The sequence below is a fragment of the Thunnus thynnus genome, chromosome 3 (assembly GCF_963924715.1).
Source record: "Thunnus thynnus chromosome 3, fThuThy2.1, whole genome shotgun sequence".
Classification (NCBI taxonomy): Eukaryota; Metazoa; Chordata; class Actinopteri; order Scombriformes; family Scombridae; genus Thunnus; species Thunnus thynnus.
The window spans coordinates 28,554,012-28,580,276 of record NC_089519.1 but is presented as its reverse complement, the minus strand read 5'-3'; the positions used below and the strand labels follow the sequence as shown (position 1 = coordinate 28,580,276).

The 26,265-nt window shown below is 40.6% G+C and overlaps 1 protein-coding gene across 1 annotated transcript in view; it reads right to left on the bottom strand.

Annotated features, from left to right (window-relative positions):
• Nucleotides 1–26,265, bottom strand: part of myo15ab (myosin XVAb) — a 52,920-nt gene that overhangs the window by 6,474 nt on the left and 20,181 nt on the right. Inside the window, exons 24-68 of the mRNA XM_067585172.1 lie at nucleotides 25,768–25,899; nucleotides 24,990–25,115; nucleotides 23,544–23,621; nucleotides 23,050–23,201; nucleotides 21,887–21,932; nucleotides 21,626–21,750; nucleotides 20,962–21,079; nucleotides 20,632–20,807; nucleotides 19,671–19,755; nucleotides 19,535–19,567; nucleotides 19,314–19,395; nucleotides 18,962–19,092; nucleotides 18,648–18,743; nucleotides 18,097–18,225; nucleotides 17,863–17,969; nucleotides 17,516–17,694; nucleotides 16,431–16,503; nucleotides 16,063–16,254; nucleotides 15,866–15,948; nucleotides 15,231–15,304; nucleotides 12,512–12,620; nucleotides 12,275–12,352; nucleotides 12,119–12,183; nucleotides 11,597–12,022; nucleotides 10,319–10,400; nucleotides 10,030–10,125; nucleotides 9,873–9,933; nucleotides 9,456–9,549; nucleotides 9,225–9,342; nucleotides 8,380–8,495; nucleotides 8,158–8,217; nucleotides 7,797–7,872; nucleotides 7,573–7,688; nucleotides 7,351–7,469; nucleotides 6,240–6,381; nucleotides 5,763–5,874; nucleotides 5,591–5,665; nucleotides 2,270–2,475; nucleotides 2,052–2,170; nucleotides 1,710–1,779; nucleotides 1,499–1,571; nucleotides 1,225–1,298; nucleotides 1,021–1,103; nucleotides 775–905; nucleotides 582–676 (exon numbers count right to left, since the gene is read on the bottom strand). Coding sequence (XP_067441273.1) covers nucleotides 582–676; nucleotides 775–905; nucleotides 1,021–1,103; nucleotides 1,225–1,298; nucleotides 1,499–1,571; nucleotides 1,710–1,779; nucleotides 2,052–2,170; nucleotides 2,270–2,475; nucleotides 5,591–5,665; nucleotides 5,763–5,874; nucleotides 6,240–6,381; nucleotides 7,351–7,469; nucleotides 7,573–7,688; nucleotides 7,797–7,872; nucleotides 8,158–8,217; nucleotides 8,380–8,495; nucleotides 9,225–9,342; nucleotides 9,456–9,549; nucleotides 9,873–9,933; nucleotides 10,030–10,125; nucleotides 10,319–10,400; nucleotides 11,597–12,022; nucleotides 12,119–12,183; nucleotides 12,275–12,352; nucleotides 12,512–12,620; nucleotides 15,231–15,304; nucleotides 15,866–15,948; nucleotides 16,063–16,254; nucleotides 16,431–16,503; nucleotides 17,516–17,694; nucleotides 17,863–17,969; nucleotides 18,097–18,225; nucleotides 18,648–18,743; nucleotides 18,962–19,092; nucleotides 19,314–19,395; nucleotides 19,535–19,567; nucleotides 19,671–19,755; nucleotides 20,632–20,807; nucleotides 20,962–21,079; nucleotides 21,626–21,750; nucleotides 21,887–21,932; nucleotides 23,050–23,201; nucleotides 23,544–23,621; nucleotides 24,990–25,115; nucleotides 25,768–25,899 — 5,013 coding nt within the window. The remainder of the gene's footprint in view (nucleotides 1–581; nucleotides 677–774; nucleotides 906–1,020; nucleotides 1,104–1,224; nucleotides 1,299–1,498; nucleotides 1,572–1,709; nucleotides 1,780–2,051; nucleotides 2,171–2,269; nucleotides 2,476–5,590; nucleotides 5,666–5,762; nucleotides 5,875–6,239; nucleotides 6,382–7,350; nucleotides 7,470–7,572; nucleotides 7,689–7,796; nucleotides 7,873–8,157; nucleotides 8,218–8,379; nucleotides 8,496–9,224; nucleotides 9,343–9,455; nucleotides 9,550–9,872; nucleotides 9,934–10,029; nucleotides 10,126–10,318; nucleotides 10,401–11,596; nucleotides 12,023–12,118; nucleotides 12,184–12,274; nucleotides 12,353–12,511; nucleotides 12,621–15,230; nucleotides 15,305–15,865; nucleotides 15,949–16,062; nucleotides 16,255–16,430; nucleotides 16,504–17,515; nucleotides 17,695–17,862; nucleotides 17,970–18,096; nucleotides 18,226–18,647; nucleotides 18,744–18,961; nucleotides 19,093–19,313; nucleotides 19,396–19,534; nucleotides 19,568–19,670; nucleotides 19,756–20,631; nucleotides 20,808–20,961; nucleotides 21,080–21,625; nucleotides 21,751–21,886; nucleotides 21,933–23,049; nucleotides 23,202–23,543; nucleotides 23,622–24,989; nucleotides 25,116–25,767; nucleotides 25,900–26,265) is intronic.

Here is a 26,265-nt window from a genome sequence, read left to right as displayed (position 1 = left end):
CATTAAATTGCTGCTTACTTCAATCATAGTAATACTATAAAATAACAAATATAATACTATAGTTCTGGGTGGGGCTATTCTGCATAATGATTACTTTCACTTTTCATACTTAAATTAGTTTTGCTGCTAATACTTCTACTCTTTTACTTGCAGGACTTTTATGTGTAATGTATTTTTACACTGTGGGTATTGCTAGTTTTATTTAAAGGACCAGTGTGTAGGATTTAGTGGCATCTAGTGGTGAGATTGCAGATTGCAGTACCTCGCCCTCACCCCTCCCTTTCAAGCGTGTAGGAGAGCCTATGGTGCCTGCAAAACTCGTGAAAGGCCCTTTCTAGAGCCAGTGTTTGATTTGTCCATTCTGGGCTACATAGCGGTGCAACATGGTGGGCTCCGTGGAAGAGGACCTGCCCCCTATGTAGATATAAAGGGCTAACTCTGAGCTAACGAAAACATGATTCTTATTTTCACATTTATGAATATTATATTCCATTTCTGCCAAGTCCGCCCGCTAGACGCCACTAAATTCTACACACTGCACCTTTAAGTAAACAATCTGATAAATAAAAGTAGGCACTTACCAGCATGGCCTTCAGCTCCATGCTGTTGGGCGGAACAATGCGGCCGCCATATTGGAACGTCTTCTTCAGGTTTTGCTCGCATGCTTTAGCTATGCCTAACACATTTAAAGAAAACATTACAAACTGGTGGCTTTGTTAATGTGTACATCTGGTAATAGTGTGTGTGTGTGTGTGTGTTTGTGTGTGTTTTTACCCTGATACTGAGGCCCAGCGCTGTGAGAGGCCTGCTGGAGGTATTTCAGCAGGAAGGGCTTGAGGACTTCAGAGCAGCGATGAAAAGTGGTCAGGATGTACAGCAGCCTCCAGCCACGTTGGCAACTGTCGCTATAGAGCACGAGAGCTCACGGTCACACTCAGGATCACAGGCTCAGTTAAGAAAGAGGTTCACGGTGTGTGTTGGACTAGCGTGTATGTTGTAATGTGTGGCAGGCAGACTTACGGTTTGGAGCTGGTGTTAGCAGTAAGCTGTTTAATGACTTGGCAGTAAGCCTCATCCCTCATCAAGGTGAACTCTCCTATCAGCTGAGGGGAGCATACACACACACAAACATAAACACACACAAACATACATGCACAGATTAGCAAACTGTCAAAGAGAAAATAGTCGCCTAACGAATAACTGTGTGTATATGTGTGTGGTTACCTTGAGGAAAGTGCTGACCACTTCTTGTTCTGTCGAGCCCCTTAATGGAGAGTCACCCATGAAGCGCATCACCGCTGCACAAATTACACATCCAGGACACGCACGTCAACACTATTTAAGTCTTGAATAGCAGACTTGGTAAAGAAATACAGCTTGCTTTGATTATTTAAAATCTAGTACATGAGCTTGTCTCATTTGACCAGAATAGTAATTGGAGGCCAGCTGTAATAAGATGATGTAATTAGAGGAGAGATGAGAGAAAGTGAGAACTTACACAGGAAGAGATCTGCTGCCACTCTGTTCATGGCCGGGTCAGTAAACTCTATCAGAGACCCGGTCAGAGGAGTCTGCAAATGACAAAAACACACAAAACAGGTGTAATATAAACAACGATTACACTGGAAAATAATATAAATGTATGAGATGATTAAGTCTTGTGGTGTGATAAGATGATTTAAGTTACAGTGATGAGAAAAGAAGGGCACCTTGGAGAACTTGATCATTTCAGTGGGTTCCCTGGTGTCTCTGCTCTTGCTTTTGCTCTTCAGGGAATCTCTGTGAACAATAATCAAACCCAATGTTCTGCATTTAGATTTAAACAGTGGTGGAAGAAGTATTCAGTTCATTTACTTCAGTTAAAGTAGCTATAAAATACTCCACTATAAATATACTCCAATACATTAGTCCTAAATTAAAAATCCAGCAAAATTGTACTTAAGTACAGTAAATCTTCTTTCTGAAATTGGATTTAAACATAAGATGATCTCTGTGTGTGAGTGTTTTCCTGTGTCTGCATTTGTGTCTGCACATTTCTTTGTTTGTCTCACCCCCTCCCGCTGGCTGCCTGTCTGAAGTACTTCTTGGCAAACTCCAACATGTCATATTTACTGTCCTGCAGAGCCCTCTCATCCAGATCTCCATCAGTAAAGCCATCAAGGGAAACCTTCTAAAAGGCAAAAGTTGATAATGAAAAACAACTTAATACTCAGTTCAGACAGACAAAAACAACTGTTATGTGTGGGCGTGTGTGTATGTGTCTGTGCACCTCAATTGTTTGATCTATCTCATGTGCAGCCATGGTGGACGCCACGGCAACAGCCACAGCTGATGACACGGCAAACTGTCCTGCTCCGCCTCGAGGCTCCGACTTGCGGTCCAGAGGCAGGGACAGGAAGTCAGGAGGAGCAACGGGATGGACGCAATCGGCCGGGAATGCACCAGAGCGGCCAAACACGGAACCAAATTTCCAACCTGACACACACACACAGCAGAGCAGGGGAATTACAACACCCAATCATACAGAAACACAAATATCTCAGGGTTTGTGTCCCTCCCTTCTGCTGTAACTTCTGATCAATATCCGCCTTTGCTCTGACAGGAAGTCAGATCCTTACCAGCATTCTCCTCTCTTATCATGTACAAGACTTAATTCTCCCCACAGCTGATAACTTGGCACATAATATAGTCTTTGATCTAATTCTAGATACTAAAGATGAGGAAACTGTATTGATTAAATTACTTATCTGGAGATTTACTTTAACCTTAGTCCCAATCTCTACACGCCTACCACTGACACTTGTTCTACATAGTCATACAGTAAATCTATCTATCTTTAACCCTAAAACAATTACCTTAAAATTAAAGCTGCACTGATGAATATTTTTAGATTGACAATAGATTAAATGACTTAATGTGTAATGTGAGAGGGGTCACTCAAAGTGATGAAACCACAGAGAATTATCACCCAATGCATTTCCCGCAGCTCGGTAAAGTGTCTTTCAGCTCATTGTTTTGGTTTTGCAAACCAATTGTACTGTTTTGGTTAGGGTTCATCATTTTAACCCTGATAAACCCACTGCACCCTACCAAACAGCAGACAGACAAAGTTAGTGGCAAGCTGAGAGAGGAGAGTAAATAATGTAATTGTTAGGTGGTCATGGTCAACAAGCCCAGAAAAATGGACACTGATTTTAGATGCAGGAGACCATATTGTCCCCCTGAAGCTGATGCTTGAAGCTTTGAAAACCCTCTGCAGAGAGACTCAGAAAAAGAGGAACATGAGCCTGAGCTATCCCCCTACTATACTAGTCCTTTATTAGACAAGGCTTTGCAAAGAACCTCTGATGAAGGGCCAAGTTTCCCTACAAAGAGCCTGACAAAGCCCAGAAGGAAACAGACCCTCAAGCTTAGAATGCCTGGAGCAGCCGAACAAAGAAAGAAAAAGATGCCAATGAACGCAGAAACAGAGTCTGAACAAAAAGAAGATGACTCATATGCTGCACCCACCTATACTCCCATAGGTCCTAAGCACAGGCTGATGGGAAAGCAGACAAGAATGACAAACAACACAACAATGCAGCAGGCATATGTTGAGCTGAGACGAGCCCAGGCAGGGGCAGTCATCACAGTAACAGACGCCAACCTGATGGTGAGAGAAAATCTGTGAAATAACTGGAAGCAGACCGCTGCGTCTCAATATCAGCAAAAAATCCTCGAAATCAGGCAAACCAGAGCACCGATCACACAATATGAAGCGGTGTTAGCTTTGATTGGGAAGATGTGCGCGAGGTATGTCATCCATGTTGCAGACCCAGGGTACTCAGAAGATGCCAGCACCTACCTGGCCAAAGTGGCCACTGCCTTTGGGGTGGCAATGAACCGTGCCCATGAACCAGGATTAAAGTCTGTGACCATTGCCTTTTCCTACTTCAGTGCACCTACAGCAGCCTGGTGCCTAGTGGAAGAAGGCGTCTTGGAGGCAGTGAAGAAACATGACTGAACTAAGAGCATCTGGACACCGTTGAAGAAGGTAACCCTGTTGTATAGCCTGTAAATGTGTCCAGGCGGCCCACATGATACAGATACCAGAGAGAAAGAAGCAATTCTGCCCCAACCATTCATTCCACTGAATGGGCCAAATCAGGGGTGGAGAGAGGGTGGCCGCTCACCAGGTTTTGAGACCCTGAGAGTGAGGCCTTCCACCCTCTATCCAAAGTCTTTAGAGGGGGGTGACAATGAGCAGGGGGGACCTGAAGTGGCCACTACACAAAGCGCCAAGGCAAAGGAAGCTGACAATGGACCAAGGGACGCAAGAAGGCTAGGAGTGAGAGAGCTTTTCAGTCGCCTGAAACAATGATATGACTCCAGTATATATATGGAGCCAGTACATATCCATATGTATATAGATATGTACCAGTCTTCCTCCTCCTTATCTCTGTAATTCTGTGTGATTTTCCATTTAGCTCTTGTGCAGGTGGTGGTCGGCCTTCTCTAGGCCTGTCATTCAGGGCCTCACCAATATCGACAACCTTGGTTCTCCAGTTGTTGTCATTGGCATTCTTTGCAATCCAGTTGTTGACTAGCGCTACGGTGCGCTCCACAACCCCATTGGCTTGAGGTGTGTACGGCGGTGAGTACACTCTCTGTACCCCGTGGCTCTGACACCATTTGTCACAACAGAAACACGACTCCAAATGAATGCTAATGTTGCTCTGTGTCTGCTGGATGTGTAAATCAGCAAATATTTGCCAAGACATTGGCCATAACAACTTTATAAGGCATTTCAGTTTTGTGTTTACAGCAAAGCGCTTTAAATTGTTTACCTTGTGGGGACCAGCTTTTGGTCTCCAGGTAGGCGGTGAGTCCCCATAATGTGATGTAAATACACACACACACACACACACATATGGTCAAATATGCGGATTGACAAGTAATTGATTAAAAATCCTGTTTTATGCTGCCCAGATCTTATATTGACATTGGATATTAGTAAGATTAAAACCTGTAGAAACATATAATATATAATGATATAAATAATGTAAAGTTAAATTCAGAAAACATGAGCATAGTGTACTATGTAAGGCTGATTTATGGCAGCCCTGGAGTCCAGATTTTCAGGGTTCAAAGAAAAAATAAATACATAACAATAAATGACAAATACGGAATGTGTGCATGTGCACTTTCATTTGTGTCTGTCCTATCCAATATGTGTTTGACGGGAGTTCTTCTCATCTGTAATCCTATTTCGTCTTTTGTGTCCTCAAGAAACAAAAATGAATCAATATTTTTTAAATTGCTTCGCCACCTTCCATCTGAAAAATAATTTTCTGACACAATGTTGTATTTAAAGAGTGCTGTGGGCACTGTCAACATCACTGTACCTATTTCTGTAAAATACTATCACAGCTCCGGGGTACACAGACACAGTCAACAAGAGTAAATCTCTCAAAGCTATCAGTTTGAACAGTCACCTCGCTTAATTTTGGGCCCTGACCATGACACTGACATGTGGGTTCCACTTGCAAAAAAGTGAAATGGATAGATCGGATTGTGTATCAGAAAATAAAAAGATTGTATGAACACTCACCAAAGTCTTGAGAGTCTCTCTTCAGATCCTCCAAATACACCACCTTCTTCCTCACCACACAGCCATAGCTGTAACCTGGAGGACACACACACACACACACACACACACGCTTGGATCACAGATTCACCAAAAGATGTCAGGGCTTTTCACCACATCGGCAGCAGGGTCTCACCCTTCTCCAGCCCGTCCAGTACTTGCAGCCTGATGATGTCGCCTTTGTGGAAACTGAGCATTGAGCGGTCGTCAGTCACAAAGTTACGTTCTGCAATCACATAGTTTGAGTCCTGAGAGGAAGAAAGAAAAAAAAACATACCAACACTGTTACATGTGGACTGATATGTTGTATGTTTTCGATGTGCCGACTGTTTGCCTCAACTTGACTCGTCTATTCCTGCTTCAGGTTCTGCTTTCCTACATCTCCTAAAAAGCTTTCTGGTAAATTTTGAAAAAGTATATGGGGAGAGTTACTTATTTATTTTTTGGGGACTAAATTACAGTAGTGTCAATTTGAATGAAAGTCATGCGTGTTTATATGTGATTGTTGTTGTATATTGAGGTGTTTTCAGGTGGATTTCTTCTTTAAACTAACATACGTTTTTATAATTCTGGACAGAGGAAGTGTGTGTGTGTGTCTGTGTGTGTACTGTACCTTTTTGATCTCGTTGATGAAGGTGTCTATGAGATGTTTGACTTGTGGTGCTTTAGCTGAGAACAGGATCAGCTTCTCGTTGGTCAGATTGAACTCCAGCATGTTCTCAGACGGGATGGTCACAAACAGGATGTCTGCATAACTGAACAAACACAACTAATTGATGGTAATTTACTCTCACACATATAAAAACACAAAATCACCATCTTGTCTTATGTTTTTCAAGGTTTCTGTGATGTAATTATTACTGATGTAGCTAGCAACTGGCAAACTGGTAAATTTAAAACTGTCATGTTATTGTTTTCCAATTTATGATGATTATTGATTTGTAAAGACATCTCTTTGTGCTCTTCACCTTACTATAATATGAATCCAGTATTTTGTACATACTGGGGTCATGTAAAGTAACAGTAATTTCATAAGTTGACCGGTAAAGATGTAATTCTCCTATATGTTTTATATATGTAAGACTGAACAAAACATGCTGTATGCAGTGGTGGCAGATGTGTTCAGATTCTTTGCATCAGTAAAAGCACTAATACACAATGTAAAAATACTGTTACAAGTAAGTCTTGCATTCAAATTTGCACTGAAGTAAAAATACAGAAACATTATCAGCATTAAATGTAATTAAGCAACAAAAGTAATAATACTTACTATGTAGAAAAATGGGCCCTTCCAGTGTTTTACTATCATATATTGCATTATTGGACAATTATTAATGATGCTGATAACTAATCTGAAATGTAGTGAAGTAGAAGTATCAAGTAGCATAAAGTGGAGATATTCAAGTAAAGTACAATACTCCAAAAGTAAATACTAGTATACATTCCACCACTGGTTTCATGCTGTGTGTTTACTTTGCAAGCCGAGTTTAGTTTGAACTTGAACCATCTGTAAAAGACTGAACAAGCAGGCTGAGCCCCATAGTTAGCTGGCTAACCCCCTAACTTCTTTTAAATGGTTTAAAATGAGCAAAGTCAAAGGAATCAAGGTAAATCTGATGCACTTTTATGTGATTGACAACTGAATTACACTTTCTGATACTCCAAACAGGATGAAAGAATTCCAGTAAGCATTTGCAAACACAGACAGTGAAAGCAACACATACGTGTACGGTCGTAGGACTCTGAAGTAGTCTGGAGCTGCAGCACTGCTCTTTACCGTCTTCAACAGCTTAATGCCGCTATGGGACACTGACAACACCTGCACACCTGTTCCTACACTACCCTGCAAACACACATACACACACACACACACATAGACCTTTACTAAACATAACAGTAGTAACACACTCAGTAATTATTTTCCTTTAAGGATTTACCACCCTCACCGATGCAGGGAACAGTCGGGAGAAGTATATTTCCCAGGTTTCCCTGGCCGCCGTGACGATGGTTTTCTTCACATGCTCCTCCACTGGATCCATATTCTGCTCAACCCCGTGTTTGGCTGTCATTCACACAATCAGACACATGAACTCATGAATGTCAAAGAGATGTGTTTAGATTAGCCCAAACAGTCTAAAAAAACTGTCTCCAGGAAGAACAGACAGATTACCGAACAGAGCTTTCATTTTCTGCCTTTCATCTCTGGTGATGCGAACACAAGCTTCTGACAGAGTGTCGTTCACTATCTGGAGGAGAGGAGGAGGAAGAGGAGATGAGAGGAAGAGGAGAGGAGAGGAGGAGGAAGAGGAAAGAAAAGAAGTGAGTGGTTATGTTAAAAATAATTTTCAGAAAAACATATGGAGCACAATTGGTGAGAGTTAAAAAAAAGGATCGATACCACTTGTGGTATCAATCTATTGGTATCTACTCTTTATTCCTTGAAGTTAAAAAATGACCATGTGATTATTATATAAAATATTTATCTGTTGGTGTTAAATCATTCAGTTTTCATTCATCATCTCTTAAGTCACCTGTTTGAAAATGAGGTCTAGGACCAGCGGATTGTTGAAGCTGTCTTTGGGATAGAAAACCTGCAAAAGACGAAGCACTCACAATAGAATAAAAACATTTTGACAGTGGATCATAATACCTTTTTGTGTGTATACAGTGTCTGTGTGTGTGTGTGTGTGTGTGTGTGTGTGTGTGTGTGTGTGTGTGTGTGTGTGTGTGTGTGTGTGTGTGTGTGTACGCACCTCCTTCCTCAGGTACAGTCTCCAGGGAACATTGGTGTAGGTGTAGTGCTCCTCGTTGGTGCTCTGATGAAGCTGGGTCTGGATGGTCTCTGTCTCTACTGGGAGCTCTCGAGAAACTGTATCAGAAAGGTCATGTTTACCTTTTAGTGTCATCTTTATTTAGACAAAACCGTATTAAGTGAACATGAAAAGTGTTCAGTTGGTGTTTTGCTTTAGAACAGCTTCGACATTCTTGCACTTTGCTCCACCGCTCCAAATGCTTTTGGGTCAAGTGCCCGCTAGATGACAGGACAGATGTGTTTTCAAAATCTGCATGTCAGCTGTTTGACTGCCAAGTTCTTGACTTTTTCTGGGACATGCCAATTCTTAGCAAACAGACTTCATATTTTCATTTATTGCCAGTGGTCTTGGATTAAATTAGCTACATTATCACTTAATATCAAGGTGTAAATTAAGCCAGAAAAGATATCTAGGTGCTGGCACGTCCTAGATGATCTCCAACAACACTAAACCTATACTGAAGTATACATGTTTGGTTTTCTGTTTTTTATAGTGACCATTTAATAAACTAGTTGCCTTATAGAAAAGATAAACACATAAAATTAACATGTTTTGCTTAAAAGTGATGATTTCTCCCCACTTTTGGTGCTGTAGAGCAAAGAAAAGAGGATACAGCATCAATAAAAGTTTTTAAAAAAAGTACTTATGAATTGGGAAATGCATTCAACATATGTGTGTGTTAGACCATACAGATACAGACGATGTGTTTTTATGAGAAACCAAACCAGAAAGCAGCACACACATCACAGTGATGTAGCTGTGTCTGTATGTAACTGTGTGAATACCTGGAGGAGGTATGGGAAGAGGCCGAGCAGGTGCTCTTGTCTTTGTGCTCTTGGTGGGTTTAAATCCGGCCTCTTTCATTGCAGATGCAGAAGGTGAGGGAGCAACAGGACGTTTGGGCTGGACAGACATAAAAACATTTCTTTATATGATTGTGACTGCAGCAATCATCACGTTCAAAACTTGCATGCCTGACATTCATGTTTGTCAGGGACGTGTGTGTGTGTGTGTACCTGTGGAGCTGGAGGGTTTTCCATCTGGGGTTTTAGGATCTGTAAAGCTTCATCACGAGCCGTTTGCTTCTTCTTAAACTTCCCCTCAGGTCTCCTAAATACATCCAAACAGTGTGAACATCGCACATTACAATTTAAAGAATGTTAAGCTACAAATGTTTACTGTGTAAATACAATCATGCTGGTGCTGTGTGCTCACTACAAGCAGCAACATCACAGGCAGCATCTGTTGGTGGTTTGTGATACAAAAGGCTTTGCAAGTTTTGTTTAAACATACATACAGTTAATTCTGTGACAGAAGATAGCATCAACTGCTTTACAGTAGGGCGAAAAGAGAAAACTATGATTGCTGTGCTAAGTAATCAACCCTGATCGGTCTGTCTGTGTGTGTGGATTTGTGTGTTTGTGAGATCTCACCTTTTGCCAGGAGGCAGCGGGTCTGGTGGTGGAGGTGGGGAGTTGTACCTTTTGATAATTTCTTTAAAACAAACCATAAACCGTGACAAAATTGAGTAGATTATATGTTAAATTTTCTTTGTATTGGAATAATATTTCAGCTTTTAAAGTCAGTTACCTTGGATATCTTGGCTGGGGACGATGTGCTCTGCAGTCCGAGCTGAGTACTTCACCACCTCTCCAGCAGGGGGCGGAGGAGTCGTTGCTACTGGGGCTAAAGCACACACACACACACACACACACACACACACACACACACACACACACACACACACACACACACAGCGAATCAGGAGTTTGACTCTTTTATTTAAAGCTCTCTGAGCTAAAGAGACTCGAGTTAAAGGGACTGAAGGGACTTTCTCTCTGTTTCTCACTCGCTCATGTTTTCTCTCTCTCTCTCTTACCAAACTTCTTGGCGGGTTTGTCCTTGTTTATGGGGATGCCTGGAGCCTTCCTCCGAGGGATGCTGTCCTTACCTGACTGGGTCTGGGAAAGCCACAGAGAGGAGAGAGAGGACTAGAGTTTGCACTCAAGGCTTTGGTACACATCACATTAAATGTTAAATCTTTACAGACTAAATCAGTGGTTCTCAAACTTTTTCACATCAAGGACGCTTAAACTGACACAAATTAGACCACAGAACCCCAACTGATAAGATTTTTGATTTTAGATGTTTTATTACAGAAAGTGAATGAAACCCATGACCAAAATAGTCATACACTCTGTCACTGTGTTACTTATGGATGGAATTATAGTGAAAATAAATTATCCCCCTTTTTGCCCCAGACCCCACTTTGAGAACCACTGGACTAAATCGTCTGTGTAGATTTACACAATATATTGCGTGAATAAAGCCATTTTCTTTTGTTACAAACAGCAGAAAAAAAACTCAGAGGAAATTATTATCTGCCTGATTGTTTGTATTATGTCAACATACTTCGTGCCAAATTCACAATGATGTGGTGTTTTGAATGTTTGCTGTAGAAAATTGTCCTTTAAATTGTCCTGAACTGCATTCAAATGTTCAGATTTATACAGATTGATTTGTTTGAAATAACGCTAAAAATGCTTTCAATAAAATGTAACTGTAACATTGCGTTAAAGATCAGGATTGTGTATCAAAACATCACAATATCTAAAAATATTAATGGCAATTGAATTTAAAGCAATGACTTTAAAGATAATAGCTTTATTTGGACACTACCTGCTTATAGTAATGCTAACACTAGACTTTTATTACTGCAGCTACAGTCCACATTGATAAAACTAAGCTACCAAACCAATAGAAAAGTTGGAACAGATTCTTTAAATCTCCTATCAGTCCATTTATACTGCCTTGGAGATCCTCGCTGTGTACACACGCCTTCCTCTGAGCACTCAGGGACACAAACCAGTGTTTCTAATCTTGGATCTTCTGTTGACGCATTTTCTGTAGGTGTTGCTCTTTTTTTAGTTCAACCTTGGTGGCTATTGTCTCGTCTCCCGACTACACAGTTTGTCTTTTTCTTGCAAACAAACCTGTTATTCTTTCCAAAGAATGAAACAGTATTTTGTTCTGTGCACATAATTGGTTTGTGGTAAGTGATGCTTGTGGGTTGAGGTTTGCAGCAACAACTATGACAACTTTAATGAACTGAGCAGTCATAAATCATTATGTAATATGTCTAATATGTCTCACAGACCTGTGCAGACGGGTTCGCTTTAAGCTGTGGTGACTCAGTTTTGTTGGTTTTGTTGGAGCTTATCTGAGGTTTGGGGTTCGGACGGGAGGCCTGAGGCTGAGTCTGGGCTTCTGGCTGAGACTGTGGCTCAGCAGGAGGCTGAGCTGGAGGCTGCAGTGGAGTTTGTTCCTGTCGAGTAGAGGGAGGATAGGGGCTGGGTGGGATGTTTGCTGCAGCGTAGGGAGTCGGAGTGAAGTTAGCATAGGGGCTGGGTGGGATGTTGGCGTACGGGCTTGGAGGTATGACAGCATAGGAGCTGGCGGGGGCGTAGGGGCTGGGAGGGTGGTGGAGCAGAGGGCTCATGGGAGGGCTTGTGATAGGGGAGGTGGGGGGGCTTGTCACTGGGCTGCTGACTATGGCCATAGCCTGCATGGTCATCTGCTGCGCCTGAGAAAAAAAAGAAAGATGACACATTACATTGAAAGCAAGAGTTTTCCTTCAGCACTGAAACACATTAACAGTGGATCCAGACGGAGAGTTTACCATGATGATGGCCTGCTGGTTTACAATGGCCTGCTGCTGCTGAGCCAAAACAGCCTGCTGGGCATCTGGAGGAGAGAGGAGGAGAAAGACAGTTAACAAGACACAGGTATGAGAAATTATGTTTTACAAGTTTTTTTCTCATATTTCTCTTCACACCTGATGAACCAGGTGTCACAGGTGCCACCGCAGCAACAGGAGGCGACATTACGCCTCCCACAGGAAGGACTCTCACAGCTGTGGACACACACAAACACACACATACATCAATTTCCTGTCAGATTTTCACTGTGTTTCTTTTGCTGCGCCTGCTGATGATCTACTGTACGAAGATGGTTAAGTTTTTCCAGTGTGAATACTTGCAGGTGTGTGTGTGACTGAGTGTTTGTGTCTGACCTCCAGCTGGAGGTGGGGGGCCGGTTGACTGTCCTTGCTGTTGCCACCCGCCTCCAACTCCCCCAGCCCCTTTCATCCTGCTGGACAGTCCTGCAGCTGATTCTACTTCCTGTGAGGAAAAACTCAGACTAGATCATCAACACATAAATACAAGAGGCATCCAAAATCTATCATTTCATATCAAATAAACACATTGTGTAAGTTTGAAAAGTGGTTCTGAATATAGCTGGTATCAAACTGATGTATTGATATATTGGCTGATATATCAGTGATAGTGTTAATTTTTGCCAATAAGTAATTGTGATGCCATTACATAGTTTGTCCACCAGAGAGCACTGACAAGTTTGTTTTTTCTTCATAAAAAATATTTGTCTATGATATGTGTTTATTGAAAAAAAGAAGCAAAAAACGAATATTGGTTGATATATTGTTATCAGAAAACGTAAACTTGTGAACAACAACAGTGACATATCATCACCTTTTAAACTGATATGTTGAACTTGTTAGCAAACAGTTGCTTATCTACACAACCACGAGTTACGGAGCAACATTGTCGTGTTTTTTCGCCGCTTGATGAATGTAAATATTCACTCTCTATTAGCTCTGTTTTTGGTCTCAACCAACTCCTGAGTGAAATATCTGCCTGTTTAGCTGCTAAATGCTCCAATATGTTCACCAACTAGTTGCTAACTGTGTATGTTTGCCTTTTGGTGCTGAACAGATCGTGCACAGTGGGTTTTTAGAGTTTTTTTCTCTGAAAACAGCTTCCTGCTGCGGCCAAAAACAACTCTGTCAGAGTGGTTGGAGTGAACCAAACAGTGAAGTTGTAGTAATTGCAGTAGTTGTAACCAAGGGGAGTTGCACAGTCGGGTGATAATGCTCTGTAGGTTCATCCCTATGAGTGATGCCTTCTTAGGCTTCAGATTGTCATTTGATAAAATCAAAATATTGATTATAGATGCTTTAAAGTAATGTATCAAAAAAAAACTCAATAGTTGTTTTGGTATAAGTACTGAAACTCAGGTATCAGCAGCATTATTGGAAAATTTCAAGTTTATCTCTGAAAGGTGTACAGCTAGCTTCTTCACAGGACACAGCAGCGGTATTCAGCCTGGATTTACAACAATACCAATAGATTCAAACAACTAACCAGAGTCATGACAGAAAAACTATCAAATGAACATAAGAACTTCTCAAACAACTCAACTGCAGCAGAATTTACTTCTCCACAGCAGATCTGTATACTCAGTATTTCCCAAACATATGTTCATATTATAAATTAAAAAAAAAAAAAAGCGTATACGCTACCTCAAGGGAAGCTTTGGCGATATGAGGAGGATAAAGAATGGAAGTGGATAAATTAGAAGTAGAGTATTGTGAAGTAGAAATATTGTGGAGAATCTACGAGTGTTTGGAACATACTTTACATAAAGATAAAAGGTGGATTATGCTACAGGAATGGTTTGAAAAGTTTCTATGGACATTTTGTTATGGCTTGTTTTTGCCATGCCTCTGAGTCACCATTGAAATCCCTTGTAACTGTTGTGAATCTAAGCTGACTACAACTGCTGTCCTCTGCAAAGGAGCGAGCTACAAAGTTCAGAACCACCTTCAAGGCAGTATTTGATACTGAAAAGATTGATTTTTGGCACATTATCTTTAATCAGTGCATGTGTGCTCCATACTGTGTTAAAGGGAAATACACAGGGATAAAAATGTTATTTGTGTAATCAGTGCACTTTTTCAGATCCCCGTCTTAAATGTGCAGCCGTTCCATCAGAAATCAGCCTCTGACCAATAAATCCACAGGAGTGTGTGTGTTTGTAGGCCATGTCTCATTAAATAGTAAGCCCTTCATTTGCCAGAGTGTCAGTTCCTCGTAAGCAGATCCCTGCGTTGCCTGGGTGGGAAATCACCGTGGCGATCTAGTGGCTGTGACAGTTACGGTAACTGGGTAACGTAATAGGTTGCTGGGCGGGAGAGGTCTGTAGAACACATCTGATACATGCTAATTCCTGTCAGCCACATCCGATAGCACGGCTAACATTCACCACATCGCCGTCCCAGCTGAAGACTGATAGATCCAACATGGCCAGTGTTCACTGCCCCGTTGCCTCGACTAAATATGTGCGGATTTAACTCAACTGACAATCATCAGATTATCACCGTAACCAGAATTAGTTTCATTTCATTAGTATAATCTCCTTGTAGTGTTAATGCTGTCCAAAATGAACAGTGAAGTAAGTCATTCTGATCTCACAACAAACACTACAATTCAAACTATTCAAAGAGGATCCTTCTGTATTAAAGGGAAACTTTCATATAGTTTGTTCTGCTTGTGTTAACATGTGAAACTACTGTGACAACAGCAAATCTGATCTTAAAAATATGTTACGTTAAAACACAACCTACATTTAAATGAGTTCCCATTACAATATAAGTTCCTAGGGAGACACTTTTATCCAAAGCAACCTGCATTTTCCCCCCACATATGAAGTACATACACATGGGACAATATGAGGTTCAGTGTCTTGCTCAAGGACACACGTGAAGTGAACCACTCTGCCTCCCAAAAAAGAAGAAAATCCCTAAAAATGCAGCTTTAATACAGAGTTTTACAGACAGGTTACACACAGTAATCTGCAGTAAAGGAAGAGGAGGAGGAATCCCCTTTCATGCGGTCAAGTGTTTGTCAGTGTGAGTGAATTATGTAACTTACCCCAATTCCGTCAGACAGAACAGGGTCAAATAGGCTGTCAAGATAACGATCCATCCCTCTCTGAGGCTCAAAGTCTGTGAGAGGAGAGGAGGATATTGTCTACTTCAGATGTTTTCAAACTGTGAGGCGAGGGAGGGGTGTGGAGGAAGAGACATGAGGCAAAGATACTGCCTGAGGTGAAAGACATAGGTGCATAAAAACGTATTCTAAAAACAACGGGAAGTTATTTATTGGAGTTTAGCCGCTGATTTGGCTGCTCATCAACATGTTCAGCAGTTGTAGCTGCAGCTGCGGTTGTGACTCTCAGCTCATGGAAGCAATTATGATACTTTAAAACCTGAAGTGCCTGATTGACACAATTTGTGTCAAAAGTCATAACTCAGTCAAATGCTAATAGCTGCTAATAGCTAATTCAGCATACTTTTAAAGGTGCCAGTCTGCCAAATATTCAAACAAATGTAAAAAAAAATTGGCTCAAATTGTAGCCAACAGATAACTAACAGAGACAGATGGAGACAGGAGGGGGGTACAGTTGTCTCAATTTTGAGGGGGGTCCTACACTGTCAGACTTTGAAAAGAGCTGGTCTACTTTGAAAACAATGCATGTGCATGTATGCATTTGTTTGCATGCCTACCTTGGCTAATGAGTCCTTCTGAGCCGGTTATGGCTGAAGATATGACATCATCATTCATATCAAACCCGCCACCCAACAGGCTTCTAGAAAACAGGGAGACAAAATAATTCAAACGACTGCAGCCACTGAATATGTACATAAATCAAAACATTTTGTGTGTTTGTGTGTGTGTGTGTGTGTGTGTGTGTGTGTCTTACATGCTGGCGTTGGGCCGCACTCTGCTCGGTTCCTGTGCAGAGATGATGAAGTAGCTGCTGTGTTTGGGGAAGTCGGCAGGAAGCTCCAGGTCTGACATCAGATCCAGAACGTAGTCCGAGCCCTCCAGCTCCACCCACTGAGCCGGCTCCTTCAGCAGCACTGACCAGCCTTGACGGCCGTCCACCACACTCCTACACACACACACACACACACACACACACACACAAACACGCACAAATACACTTACAGACACCTTCAAACCTGATCTCCTGATTGTTGTTTTCTCCTTTAGTTCCCTTTGTTCAGTCTGTCTTTGTAGCACAAAATTGTACTTGTATGCGGGAAACATTTGACAGAATGGTAATACCTGTGTTGTAAGATGTCTTTGGCCATCTCTTCTCCTGTTGTCCAGGAGTGTAGAGGACACAGGAAGGACACACCTGAATGACAAATAGCTTAGTCTCAATATGAAAATAACAGAACATTCAGACATCAAGTAGTTACTCAACAAGAGGTACAACTTTAAAATGATGCGCGGTGTTTTATTGGTATAGAGCATCAAAATCAATCTCACTCAAATGATGAAATAACACCAAAAAGTTAGTGGCAACGTCCCCCCCCCTGTCTGTCTGTGAAGATTCACACAGACACCACCACCCACAAACAGACACAAACACATCCAGTGAACCGGAGCGAGTATCAGGTGTTGTTTAATCCTCAGTAGACTTGCCAAAAGGCCACAGGACAGATTAGCTGGATGAGAGGAGGAAATGAGAGAGGGACAGATAACTCTTACGTGCTGAATAGTGCACACATTGACTGGGCTCAGGTAAAAAAAAACAAAAAACAGAGAGGTAAGGTTGGGTTAGTGAGAAACTCAAAGAGAAGTTTACTTTGACATAGACACATAGTACCGGTCTGTGTTCATAATGCTTTCTGCATGTTTGAGAGTTGTGTAGTGTCGCAGCCTGTGATTTAAAGTGTTAATAACACAAATCTATTCATGGAAAGATAGTAAATACTTTAAAGAAAATAAAGATAAATGCAATAAAAAGGCAGATACAAATAAAAAATAATTTTCTCTAAGTTGCAGGGAGGCAGAAACTTACACACAAGCATTCAGTTATATTTTCTCTATATTTACAGCCTTGCTTTATTTTATCTTATTTCATTTAACTTTTTTTCAACCAAGAAGTCTCTTGAGATATAATATCTTATGTGACAAAAATGACCTGGCTAAAATGTCAGCATAAAATGCTAACACTGTTGAATCTGCATAGATGGTGTCGCTTTGCTAAAGGGCACCTTATCTGCAGATGTTGTGTAAAAAGATCACTTAGCTCTCTGATTTCTATCCATCCAAATCTTTCCAACTAGCCCAGGAATTGAAAATGAGATAAAATCACTCTCTTTGGCCACTGGGTCACATGTGTTTCGTGTGTGTTTTCTCACCATCGAAGCAGTGTATGTGCAGGACGGTGTGAGCTCTCTTGCGATTGGCGGTCCACTCCAGCAGACAGGGTGGGTAGGTCCGGGCGTACTCTGGCCCGACATTCAGCCGCTGCAGAGCCTGGAGCAGACGGTGCTGACACACACAGTCATAACCCTCTGGCCCATAGTCAGAAACAAACCTACAATAAGCACACACAGTATGCGCGCAACAGATGAAAAAGCATATAAAGACACATAGGTATTTGCAGAAAAGTAGAGATTATATAACCAAACAAAGACAGATTAATGTCATTATTTTCCATAAATTATAATGCCAACATATATTACTGTCTGAGCGTGTGTCTTACTTCAGCAGGTACTTGGCCAGTCTTTGAGAAGGCAGGAAGGCAGAGAGACAGGAGGACAGGAGGAGCCAACCACGCTCTGAATTCAAAATATTGGGATTCCTCCACACCTAACAGAGAAAAGAGAAGAAAATGAAAATAAGGAAAAGGAAAAAAAAATGTCTGAGATAATGAGCAAAGTGTTCTAGTTTGTCATAATTGGGGTTTAATTGGCTAGAAAATTGAGCTGGCTCTCACCTGATTGGCTACTTGAACCAAGATCTCATCTCTGAGGCTGGGATTGGCAAGCCCTCTCTGGATGATGTAGTTCCCAAACAGATTCTCCTGAGCCCCATTCAGGTTTGGATCACCCATGAATCTGAGTATCTGTCAAAAACACAGGCACTGATTTACAGCACATTCTGAGACCTTTAAGGTCAAGTTACACCTACAGTATAAAGGTTGTAAAGCTCTCTGACGGTGCTTTGTAACAGCTAGATACGTAGCTTGGACTTGATGTGTTGATGTGTTAGCATTTTGTAAAAGATACATAAAAGAGAAAATTATTGTATCTGACTTTCAAAGAGGTTTTAACCCACTAACTCACGGTGGTGTGGTAAAATCAAGTTTAAATGGTAAGCTGTTAGAGTAACTCACATAGCTAGCTTTTTTCTTTTATTTATCAAACTTGCTGCTGCTGGACATGTGAATCTATCTGGGTTTAATATCCAGACATAGTGCTATTTAGCTGCTGACTTGGAGGTCGTGGATGCTGGAGTTTCCCAGCAGCATGTGAATGCAAAATGTACCAGAATGAAAATGTTCAGGGATCCTTGTTTCAGCTCCTCATCCAGTCTGATCAGAGAACTCTCCAGCGGGGCTGTCAGCATCCCAAACAACGGCTCCTACAACACACATACACACACACACACACACACACATATACACACACACACACACACACACACACACACACACACACACACACACACGCAGTGCTTACAGATAACCATACATAAACACATTTTAAAGTTTTGTTTTTCTCAAACCTTCACATATAAATACTGTGTTTTCTGTGTGTGTGTGTGTGTGTGAGTGTGTGTGTGTGTGTGAATGTTTGTACCCGAAATATGGCCCTGATGTAATGTGTCATGAGGTAGATGTTGATATCCAGCGGCAGGGTAAGCTGGGGTTCAACCTGAACTTTTGGAGCCTGGACCACCGCCAAGCAATCAGAATGAAGCTCTTCACCACCTGTACACACACACACACACACACACACACACACACACACACACACACACACACACACACACACACACACAGCAGGACATGTGTCATCACATAAATACAACAGTAAATACTGTCGAACCCACCTGCAAACATCGGTAATGGAAGTTTATTTATAGCACATATAACTGACTGGGTATCACTGAGTGTTATATATATATGTGTGTGTCTTTGTGTGTGCACACCTGAAGCTGCCTGCAGCAGGGCTGCCAGCTCAGCAGGGATAGGCAGTGTTGTCACATTCACCACTTCTCTATTGATGCGATCCTACACATTGCAAATACACACACACACACACACACACACACACACACACACACACACACACACAAACATTTATATTACACTTATGCCACATCTTTTTCTCAAAATCTGACACTTTAACCTTTTTCTGTCCTTCACTCACCTCCTCTGCCTTCCTTGCAGGTTCCACCACTGTCTGACAGAAAGACAACAGTATCAATTTCACACATTTGTTCATTTTTTATTCATTTTTTTTCTAACAGTTACTGTAAACGTCATCAGAAACACTGCGCGCATACCCTCATGTAACGCTGCCGGTTGACGATGAGCAGAACGGTGGAGCGAAACCTCATGAGGTACTTCCTCCTCAGAGCAAACCTTTTTCTGTTCAGGTAAACAATATAAGATGAATTATTCATTAAGATAGAAAGCAGAGAAAAAGTAAAGGAAGGAGGAGTTGTTGCAAGCTCAAGTAAGAATTTGCTTGAACAAACATTTGATAACATGAAAACACAAACACCCCTGTGGAAAACGCAGGTGTTAGAAAATCTGACATTTTTTGTAGCATTAATATCTTTGGTTAGTATCGATTGTGCAATAAGTGTAGCAAGATTTGAGTTGATCACACTTGTAGAGTTAGTTATAGTTTCAGTGCACGTTTTTAAAAATGCAATAACACCTGTCATTTCACCAAATTCATTATTGCGTAATCAGCAATCTCTGAAATATTATTACAGATTCAAAATGTTTGACCTTGAGTTTATTGCCATTTTAATGTCCTCATTAGTGCAGTAAGTGAATTTTTACACATTTGAATAAAATGGAAATTTGCGTAACGTCTCCTGGGTTTGTCAGACTGACAGTGAGAGAGAAATCCATCATGTTTGATGGATGAACACAGCCTGAATCCTCTGGCTCAGTCTCCACATGTCAAGGACAAAAGAAGCGGGTTGTCTGTGATAAGCTTTGACCTATTTGGCTCTGTGAAACCAAACGCTTAAGCCTGATTTGCCGAGCTCAGGACTGAAACTCCAGACTCAAGCGGCGTGAAAGCTAAAACACTGATGTGTCAGTTTCAAAACTTCACTTTAGGCTGGCAGGAAAAAAGACTCCCCTGAGATAAACAGGATACGTTTATGTTTTTAAGTAAAGAAAACTAGCTGATATTTACCTTATTTCACTTTTCTTTAAGGAGTCATTAGACATTCAATCTAAGAGTCTCAAGCATTATATTAACTACTGATCTCAGGTAGACATTACCTGGCCAGGTAGCCTCTGCAGCGAGCTTCAAAGTTGGTCATATTGCATTTGAACTTGACAAAGTTCTTTCTGACAAAAAATGTGCGGGTGTATCTCTGCAGCGTTATGGCAGCGATGTTCAACACGCGGTCACGCTTCCCCTCCAACAGCTGGTACAGCTCCTCTTTCAGGAAAATCTAACACACACACATGCAAACACAGTGAAAATACACACAAATCTAAATTCAACAGTTTTTATTTTTTATGTGTGATTTATCAGACCTTGTGTTTTGTGTGTGTGTTTATGTTGACACGTGTGTGTAAGGGCATTTTGTTACTGAGCGAGCTCACCTTACTGACTCCCAGCTGATACGAGCCTCTCTTGACGGGGCCCAGTTTGTGAAGCATAATGACACAGTTTTCTCCGTCTGCTGGTGGAAGATCCCTCAAACAGAGCAGAGATTTATACCTGTGTGCACACACACGCCCACACACACATTTAATATGTCAATCCAGTTTGAATATAGTTGTAATTTTAGACATTAGAATCCATGAAATCAAATGGAGGGATGTAGTATATGTCTTCACTTGTCAGTGTGAATATGTCTCTTAGGTCACTTAGGTCATTACTGGTTTTGTTTTAGTATTACCCTGACTGTGAACTAGGGACTGTTTGTATTTAGCTGTGCTAGTGTGAATCTAATTGACTGTTGGGATAAGTGTTGGGATCTGGGACTGTTTTTCAAATCAAGCACGACTACTTTGGCAGCCAGTGGTCAGAGGTGCTGAGAGATCAATTGATCCAGCTGGTTTCCTACTGCTAGAGCTGACAAGTGCCAGATGTCTGTTTCAGAGAGGAGCATAAACAACTGTTTAAAGGAAAGAAAGCTTAATGGGACGTTGGGGTAATTTATATTATATTTCAGCTTCTGTATGAGCTGAATATTCTCCTCAAATACGTGTAATGTAAAATTTTGTACGTCTGAAAAAACTTGTTCAGTTCAAAATGACCCACCTGGACAGGAAGCTGTGAAAGTGCAATCTGATTGGATAACCTTCTCTCCGTATATGGATGGTCTCCATGATACCAGAATAACGCAGCTGAGTGGTGACCAGCTCCATGTCAAACACTCCTGGTTCCTACACACACACACACACACACACACACACAAATAACACAAATATACACACATACATGAGCCGTATATTACATTTCCATTACGATACAAATTACCACCGCAAACCTGCACACATCAACCAACTTATAAATTTATACCTTATGATGGTTTGGCTTGATGCATCGCACAAAATAAGGGTTACACCTGTCACAGATAGATGAGAACGAATAGACGATAAAAGCTTAGTACATTTGTCCTGTGCAAGGAAGACAACTTTCCAACTGGAATAAAAATGGTAGAACATGGCTGCATAATGTTTTATAGTTGTTTGAGCTATGTGTGAACTGTTTCAGACTGAAAAATCTCAATAGGTCTCTGTTTTTATCGATATGAGAAACTATTAAAGGGGATATATCACACAGATTTCTAAGTCTATATTTATATTCTGGAGCTCAACTGGGATATCTTTGCATGGCTCACAGTTCAAAAAACACCTTATCTTATCTTATAGTGGCCCGTTATGCAGCCGTTTCTTGTCTCTTTAAGACCCCCCTCCCGATGAGCCCACTCTGTTCTGATTGCTTAGTTTCTGGAAGCTACATCTCTGCAGACATCCAGCAGCTCGAGAGGCTACGTAAACCAACAGTAGTAGTAGGATTCCACTTCTTTATCTCGTTCTTTACTTGAAAAGGAAACTTCTCAAATACATCCATACATGTTCAAGCCCAAATCTGATCCCAAATATGCGAGCGGACAACGTGGACAACCCAAAGCAGCAATTGTTGCGGGCACGTGTGAATATTCTGATGGGATCATGAGGAGGAAGTAGAGGTAACATTGCAAACAACATAGACATCCAACATAACAGAAAATCACATAAAGCATGATATATCCTCTTTAAGCAAATAAAATGTATCTTCCAAAGATAAATGACTAATTGTTCAAAACTCATTGTCTATTTAGACACAAGTCCATAATATATATTATACTGTAGATTTGGGCTGTAACTTTTGCTCATTCTCTATTCCCTAAATCATAAACACTCTCTATATCTCACAGCATCTCTCAGCCATGTCAGACACTTACAGTCATCATTTTTGCGTCACCACTGATAGATGCACTATTATATACAGTAAGTATACTTGCCATGACTTTCATCTCATGAGCAAAGCATTGTGAGAATGTTTTAGGGCACTACATTGTCATACATTGTGCACTCAAATAATTTGGAGGAAAATGAATATAATGGGTAGAACTCTGTAAGGAGCTGGTTTTGAACACAGTTTTGCCATTTTCCCATTGTGTGTTGTTTTACTAAAACCTTTCCATCTTCTCCAGCAACTCCTGCAGGCTGCTCTGGAACTTTGCGCTGACTGTGTTGGCCTGATAACGACGAGCTGTGCTACTGCGCCGCACGTTAGACCGCTGCTGGGACACAGACTCTGAGTGCTTCAAGAAGAGGCTGGATACCATCTGTGCACACACAAACACAGCCGCACATGCAAAAACACAAATAGAGGACAAAACAAGGTTGAAGAGTGAAGAATCAACACCGAATATCATCTAATAGGTGGATGATACTGTGTTTGTATATATTTGCATTCATTATTGATACTTAAAACACTAAATCAAGGACAAGTCAAAATACACAACTGTATTGTGAAAACCACAGATGACGAGTAACAATCATAACACATAAACGTAATTAAAAATGAGTGTGTACGCTTACTTTCACTAGTAAGGAATGAGGAATACATGTTCGAACAATAAAAGAGAGTAGCTCATAAGAGAAAAAGAAATATTTGCACATCTCACTCTGTTCTTGCTCTGCATGAAGAGGTCTAAGACATCCTGGCGGACCATGTCGAAGTTCTTATCCAAGAACTTGTGAACCTGCACCACAAAACATCAGGAAAGTTTTACAACAAAATCCCAACCAGGAACTTTTAATATCACATTTAAACATTGGAGAGACAAAGATGCAGCAGCCCTGTGCACATTAATCTAAGCTACTGTAGAGAATTCATGAATTTTAATAAATTGATGAAGGCATTTTATTTATAACACGTACACGATGATAATCAATCATAACTGAATGTAGAGATATCAGAGATGGATTGGCTTTGGGGGATTCAAATCTATGTGTGTAACAAAACTGTCTATAAATTCAAGGAAATGTTGGGATTTTTGGCTGGAAGAATTTTATTAATTTTTTCATTCAACAACTTTATACTCAGCAGCAGTGTTGGAGACTGTGTGGGCACATGAATACTAATAATTCCCACATCAAAAGATTTACATGTTTTGAGAGAATATATTTTTGACCTTAAGAGACATTGGAGGTTATAAGGTCCCTGAAGACAGCGAGATATTGCATCAAAGTTTGATAACCCAAGAAGAAGTAACAAGAAGCGAATATCTGAATAAAATTTTACTGGTTGCCTTTAAAAGGGCAACAACTACGAACTGGTGTGAAAAGGAACATTGAAGATGGACAAATAACAAAATGGGAGAAATGAATCAACTTTACTACAAACAACAATATCATTTCCTGACCTGGTTATAAGTAAGAAATGTACAATTCACTTGGTTTCTGTGATTTGTTGATGTTTATTTTGTAAAATATCTTTAAATTGTTACAAATATAAAATAAGTGACAAAAAAAGTAAATTTTTAGGACAACAAATGGTGTACCGTTGTCATGGAAGGAAGGAAGGAAGGAAGGACGGAAGGAAGGAAGGAAGGAAGAAAGAAAAAAAGAAAGAAAGAAAGAAAGAAAGAAAGAAAGAAAGAAAGAGAAAGACAGTCAGACAATTAAAGAAAGAAAAAGTAAAACAGACAGAAACAAAGAATGAAATAAAGGAAGAAAGAAAGACAGAAAGACAGAAAATCAAAGAAAGATAGAAAAAAGACACAAAGTCAAAAAAGAAAGAAAGAAAGAGAGTAAGAAAGACAAAATAAGAAAGAAAGAAAGAAAGAAAAAGACAGTCAGACAATCAAAGACAGAAAAAGTAAAACAGAAAGAAAGAATGAAAGAAAGACAGAAAATCAAACGATAGAAAAAAGACAAAGTCAAAAAAAGAAAGAAAGAAAGAAAAAAGAAAAACAAAATAGGAAAGAAATAAAGACATAAAATCAAAGATAGAAAGGAAGAAAAAAAGGCAGAAAGAAAGAATGAAATAAAGACAGAGAAAGAAAGTCAAAAAAAGAAAGAAAGAAAGAAAGAAAGAAAGAAAGAAAGACAGAAAGAAAGAAAGATACCTGGTAGTCGACCTTCCCAGCATAGTGTTTCAGGGTGAACTCTGGCAGTGGCATCTTTGGCCTGGCATACAGCGGGTTGTTACCATGGTGATAGTGGCACTTCTGAAGGAAGGTGTGGTCTGTTGCCTAGCGATGATGAGGAGACAGTTAATGGTTGGTGAGCAGTGGAAACTAAATGTCTACAGCACAAACACATGTTGCTCGTGTGTGTGTGTGTGTGTGTGTGTTGCGCAGCAGATAGTCTCAGTCATATAACACCGTGTTCATATTTCACTTTAAGCATCAGAGACACTTTATAAGACGTTTATCTCAATATGAGCTCAGTTATCGTCTTACGTTAGGAGCCGACAGCAGCAGGTAGGCAATTAAGTGAGTATGTGGGATAGTTTTGTATTGATCATAGCTGGCTTATTATACGCTTCAGCCTCCTGGTTTATGAGAAATCCAATATGGGAGATTTTTTTTTTCCTTAACTCAATTTCTTGAGTATTCGGATGACTTATTGTTGGCTGTTGCCTTTTTTTCCCCCACAATACACCTAAATAATGCAGTTATAAGTTTCTTGTGATCCAATCTAACTTCATTTTAAGTACATTTGTTCTCCACGGGTGTCTGCCTCGGCTAATTGTTTGTTTGACTTTGGATTGAGTAATGAATTATTAACAACCCTTTGCTTTAATTAAGTATTGTTTGAATCAGTCAATCTTATTTTCAATTAACTCACATCAATATCAGCTTTATTATTCAATTTTAGTGAACACCCATGTCTTTGGTTTACCTGAGGGAAACCGCACTGGTCATCTAGTATGCGCAGTATCCCATGAGGCTTTGCAGCAATGAGGTCAAGGCAGGCCTGGTTGTGGCTGAAGGGCTGCTGCTGCCACTCGATCTGCTCCCGCATGTACTCCTCCTACGCAGCACAGCAACAAAACAACTGTAAAGTTCAACAGGTTGGTGTATATAAAGCTCCTCTAACGCCACTGTTGGTTGTTTCCAGTTTTCACTTTAGTTGTAAGTACTGTTGGTTTGTGAGATTTAATGACCTCGTGAGTTCATGAAAGCTGTTCTGAAATTCATGAGAGTCCGGTTACAAACAAGGCTCTGTATCTTTTGACTCTACATTAATACTTTTTTAACGCTACTGAATCTTTTCTTGGCGCTTAACTAGAAACAAAAGTGAAGTTGGGTTGAAATTGCTCTGATTTAAGGATCCAGACATACGTGTATTAATCCAATCAGCATTAATTTGGTGTTTTGCAGGTCAAAAGATCCAGAC